This window comes from Neovison vison, chromosome 7 (genome assembly GCF_020171115.1).
Source record: "Neovison vison isolate M4711 chromosome 7, ASM_NN_V1, whole genome shotgun sequence".
In the NCBI taxonomy this organism is placed as follows: Eukaryota; Metazoa; Chordata; class Mammalia; order Carnivora; family Mustelidae; genus Neogale; species Neogale vison.
Genome location: NC_058097.1, coordinates 152,540,405 through 152,546,404, shown reverse-complemented (window position 1 = coordinate 152,546,404; position 6,000 = coordinate 152,540,405). Strand labels below are relative to the sequence as shown.

At 36.8% G+C, this 6,000-nt stretch overlaps 1 protein-coding gene across 1 annotated transcript; it reads left to right on the top strand.

Moving 5' to 3' along the window:
* The first annotated feature begins 619 nt into the window (after positions 1-619).
* Positions 620-1,519, top strand: LOC122914136 (olfactory receptor 52E2-like). The gene has a single exon (XM_044260773.1). It carries the CDS (start codon positions 620-622, stop codon positions 1,517-1,519), a length of 900 nt encoding a protein of 299 aa, XP_044116708.1.
* Positions 1,520-6,000: the final 4,481 nt, after the last annotated feature.

Below are 6,000 nucleotides of genomic sequence, written 5' to 3'. Positions count from 1 at the left end.
GCTATTTGATGTTGTGGTTTTCACTATTATTCGAATCATATTTTGTAATAATAATTACTAAATACAGGGGCGCCTGGGTGGCTCAGTGGGTTAAAGCCTCTGCCTTTGGCTCAGGTCATGATCCCAGGGTCCTGGGATCGAGCCCTGCATCGGGCTTTCTGCTCAGCAGGGAGCCTGCTTCCTCCTCACTCTCCCTCTCTCTGCCTGCTTCTCTGCCTACTTTTGATCTCTGTCAAATAAATAAATAAAATCTTTTTTAAAAATTACTAAATAAAAACAGATGGACTAATTTAACAATTTAAAATAATTTTTAATATTGTGGCATAAATTTTGATGAATGTGTGTTTATTGTATAGTTAATTTTCATCCCGTGTACTAATCCCAGAGTGTTGTCAATCAACTGGAATTAATTCCCATCATTATATTTAGAAGCTAGGAGAATCCTAAGTTGGTCAGAACTGAAGGGGGAGGTTCTGTTGGTGATGATTGTGATAATGAGAAAAGGTAGCTAATTAAGTGTCCTCTATTATCTTTAGGTCTCCTACAGGACAGAGACTCTCTGGTAACCTCTACTTTAGGTCAACATACATTTCTGAAGACTTATGCCTTACAAAATAGAATGCTCCTTCCCAATGACACCCAATTCCGCCTCTTCTCCTTGTTGCTGGGGATCCCAGGAATGGAAACACTGCACATCTGGATCGGCTTTCCCTTTTGTGCTGTGTATGTGATTGCACTCATTGGGAACTTCATGATTCTGTTTGTGATCCAGGCTGAAAGCAGCCTACACCAGCCTATGTTCTACCTCCTGGCCATGCTGGCTGCTATTGATTTGGGTCTGTCCACAGCTACCATCCCCAAGATGCTTGGGATCTTCTGGTTCAACCTCAGAGAGATCATCTTTGAAGCCTGCCTTGTGCAGATGTTTTTCATTCACAGCTTCACACTTATGGAGTCAGCAGTCCTGTTGGCAATGGCTTATGACCGCTATGTGGCCATCTGCAATCCACTCCGGTATAGCACTACCCTCACCAACCAGGTTGTTTCTGTGATTGGTGTGGGTGTGTTAGTGAGAGCATTTATTTTTGTGATCCCATTTGTATTTCTTATCTTACGGTTGCCCTTCTGTGGGAATCATGTCATTCCCCATACCTACTGTGAACACATGGGTCTTGCTCGCCTCTCTTGTGCCAGCATCAAGATCAACATCATCTATGGCTTATGTGCAATTTGTAACCTAGTCTTTGACATCATAGCCATTGCCCTGTCGTATGTTCAGATACTCCGTGCTGTTTTCCGTCTTCCTTCGCATGAAGCCCGACTCAAGTCCCTCAGCACGTGTGGTTCTCATGTTTGTGTCATCCTTGCCTTCTATACACCGTCCCTCTTTTCCTTCATGACACATCGTTTTGGCCGAAATGTCCCCCGCTATATCCACATACTCTTGGCCAATCTTTATGTTGTCGTACCACCAATGCTCAACCCTGTCATATACAGTCAGGACCAAGCAGATCTATGACCGTGTGAAGAAAATATTATTACAGAAACAAGGAAAGGAAAAAGAATGACACCTAATACGTGTTCAGTTCAATCTGAAATTTTATGAAACTCAAATCAGAAAGATGCCTTCTCCAAGAAAGTATGTTAAAATATGTATCTATATTGGTTTATTCTGTAAGTATTCAAATGTATTTAATTTCCATGTGCTTTTCAGACCATTTCCCACATGCATTGTCACATCCTCTTTGCCTCTTAAATTTCGATGTAATAGGTCATGTCATTTTGCTCTATTCATCTAAATATCTGATTGATATTTACATACCAACAGTTTTGAATGCTTCCATTGACACTAAATTAGTTGATATTTCATGCAGCTTCTTTCTTCTCTGAATACAATCACTTTCTAAGTGTGTATTTCATAACTGCAAGCTTCTGGGGAAAAAAGATGATGATTCCACTTTCCCTGACTTTGTGGAATTTATAGAGTTTAAAATTAGCAACCTCAACTTATAAACTTATAAACATCCTTTTTTTTAGCCTTTTCATATTTTGATAAGTAAACTTGTCTCCATTTACAATTATCAAAGATTATTTTTTTTGCCTTTATAAAAAAGATTTTATTTGTTTATATGACAGAAAGCTCAAGGAGGGGGAGCAACAGACAGAGGGAGAAGCAGGCTCCCTACTGAGTAAGGAATCAAATGCAGGGCTCGCTCGATCTCAGGATCGAGCAAATGAAGGCAGATGCTTAACCAACAGAGACACTAGGTGCCCCTAGTCTTGCTTTTTTGAGGCAGATTGCTTCTTCCTAAGGATGACCCCCATATTAGCCCTTAAATGTGCTTTGACACCCTTTCTGTTAGTGGTGGCAGGTAAGGAAGATGGTACAAGTCACAGAAATTGTTGATTTCTTATAGACTAACAATGTAACTGAAGAAAGAAATTAAGGAACCAATTCCATTTTCAATAGCATCAAAACCCTACGATACCTAGGAATAAACCTAACCAAAGGGGTGAATGGTCCATACTCTAGAAACTACAGAACACTTATGATAGAAATGGAGGAAGACACAAAGAGATGGAAAAACATCCTATGTCCATGGACTGAAAGAATAAACATTATCAAAACGTCTTTGCTGCCCAGAGCAACCTACTCTTTCAATGCAATCCCTATCAAAATACCATTGGTGTTTTTCACAGAGCTGCAACAAATGATCCTAAAATCTGTATGGAACCATAAAAAATGCTGAATCACCAGGTGAATGTTGAAAAAGAAAACCAAAGCCGGTGGCATCACAATGCCTGACTTCAAAGCTGTGATCATCAAGACAGCATGGTTTGGCACAAAAACAGACACACGGATCAATGGAACAGAATAGAAATCCCAGCAATGGACCCTCAACTCTATGGTCAACTAATCTTCAACAAAGTAGGAAAGAACATCCAATGGAAAAAAGACACTCTTCAATAAAAGAATATATATTTAAACCAGTCTGACAACTCTCATATTTTAAATACACTACAAATGTCATGCACATTTAACATAATTACTCTTTTTCTTAATTAAATCTCATGTTTACCATCTTTAACTTCAACCTGAGATATAGATATTTCACAACAAAGATTTTCTTCTTTAGAATTTTTTAATCAGGATTAGTAAGTCTTATTTGCTTTGCTTTGATTTTATACATAATTTTACAGTTACTTTTCCCATTGTCCTACAGATGTCCCTGCAACTTATCAAATTTTAGTATAAACTAGCTGTCTTACTCTTTTCTATTCATAAAGGATAAAAAAAAATTAGTCCCTTTTTCTACTTTCTGACTTATATATTACTCTTGATTTAATTTACTTCTCATAAACTTTGAAACTTATGCACATAGGCTTATTGTTTTGGAAAGTCAACATTCATTTAAATGTTTCCAAATACTTACTATGTCTGTTGTTATTCATTCCTTTGCATCTTTAAAATTTCATCTGTAATGATTTTACTCATGTCTGAAGAAATAAATGTAAATATTACTTGATGAACTTTTTCTGGTAGTGAGTTTTCTTTGCTTAAAAAATAACACTTTGCGGGGAGCCTGGGTGGCTCAGTGGGTTAAAGCCGCTGCCTTCGGCTGGGGTCATGATACCAGGGTCCTGGGTTGGAGCCCCGTGTCGGGCTCTCTGTCCGGCAGGGAACCTGCTTCTTTTCTTCTCTCTGCCTGCCTCTCTGCTTACTTGTGATCTCTGTCTGTCAAATAAATAAATAAAAACTTAAAAAAAAAGAAAAAGAAAAAGAGAAAAGAACCCTTTGTTTCATCTTCATTTTAAGGCTACTTAGAGGATATGGTATTATAAATTAACAGGGGTTCTCCCAGATTTACAGAAATATGACTGATAAAAGTGGTCATTACTTAGCTTGTCCAATGTGATTTTTAAAGGTGTACACATTATGATTTTATGTATATGTTATGAAATGATTACACAATCAATTTCATTAGCTCTTCTATCACCTCACATAGTTACCTTTTGTTTTTTATAGTGAGAAAACTTAAGATTTACTCTAGCAAATTTTAAGAATACAATACAGTATTGTTAACTATAGTTGCCATGTTGGACATCAGATCCTCAGCACCTATTCATCTTATAATTGAAAGATTATACCCGTTACGTATATTTCTCCTCCCTAGCCACCCTTCTACTGTCTGGTTCTATGAGATTGACTTTTTTAGATTCTATATAAAAATTAAACCATGTAGTATTTGTCTTTGTGTCTGGCTTATTTCACTTAGCATAAACCATCTTGGAAAGTTTTCTTTCTTTTTAAGACCAAGGAGTATTACATAGTATTATATTGTTCACATATACAACGGTTTCTTTTTTTTTTTTTAAGATTTTATTTATTTATTTGACAGAGAGATCACAAGTAGGCAGAGAGGCAGGCAGAGAGAGAGAGAGAGGAGGAAGCAGGCTCCCTGCTGAGCAGAGAGCCCGATGCGGGACTCCATCCCAGGACCCTGAGATCATGACCTGAGCCGAAGACAGCGGCCCAACCCACTGAGCCACCCAGGCGCCCCTACAACAGTTTCTTTATTTATTTGTTACTGGATACTTAGGTTGTCTCCTTATCTGGCTACCATGACTAAAGATCCAAGGAACTCAGGAGTATACATATTTTTGAGCCACTGATCTTATTCCTTAAGGTATTTACCAGGAAGTGGAGTTGCAGGATCGTATAGTAGTTCTATTTTTTTCTTTTTTTGAAGAAACTTCATACTTTTCTCTATAATGTCTGTACCAAAGCTATTCTAGTAAACATATTAAGTCTATTTTTTCAGAATATTAAAAATAGTATTTAATTCTTAACTGTCTTGAAGAACTTTGTATCTGACCAGGTTTTCTTTCCTTTCTTTGTTTACGAATTTTCTTATTTGTATCTCCTTTTATTTTCCCTTTATCTTTGATCAACTGAAATTTAAATGCAGCTGGTGTGATGTAATATTATATTATAGGCTGATAACTACTTCAAACTTCTGATGTAAATATTTATACTTATTTTTGTAATTAGAAAGCTGTCATCCATATATTTAACCCTCAATTTTTTCCATATCATTAAGAGTCTCTTATGGTTTGTTTCCCTCTCTTTCCCCCTACCAATGTGTTCCTCTGTTTTGTTTCTTAAATTCCACACCACATATGAGTGGAACATATGGTTTTGGACTTTCTCTGACTAACTTATTTAGCTTAGCATAATACAGTCCAGTTCCATCTGCAAATGACGAGATTTCATTTCAAGATTTCAAGATTTCATTTCAAGATTTCAAGATTTCAAGATTTCAAGATTTTTGATGGATAAATAATATTCCAGTGTGTGTGTGTGTGTGTGTGTGTGTGTGTGTACCACCTCTTCTTTATTAATTCATCAGTCAAGGGACATTTGTACTCTTTCCATAATTTGGCTATTATTGATAATGCTTCTATAAACATTGAGAGGCATGCACTCCTTCAGAATCAGTATTTTTGTATCCTTTGTGTAAATACCAAGTAATGTAATTGCTGAGTTGTAGGGTAGTTCTCCGTTTTCTGCATCCTCACCAACATCTGTTATTTCCTGGGTTGTTAATTTTAGCCATTCTGGTCATTGTGAGGTGGTATCTCATCATGGTTTTGCGTTGTATTTCTCTGATGATAAGTGTTGGGCATCTTTTCATGTATCTGTTAGTGATCTGAATGTCTTCTTTGAAAAAAATGTCTGTTCATGTCTTCTGCCCATTTCTTAACAAGATTATTTGTGTTTTGGGTGTTGAGTTTGATAGGTTCTTTATAGATTTGGGATACTAACCCTTTTTTATTCATGTTATTTGCAAATACCTTCTCCCATTCCAAAGTTGCCTTTAAATTTGTGGAATGTTTCTTTAGTTGTGCAAAAGATTTTTACCTTGATGAAATCCCAATAGCTCATTTTTACTTTGGTTTCCTGTCCCTCCAGAGACTTGACTAGTAAGAAGCTGCTAC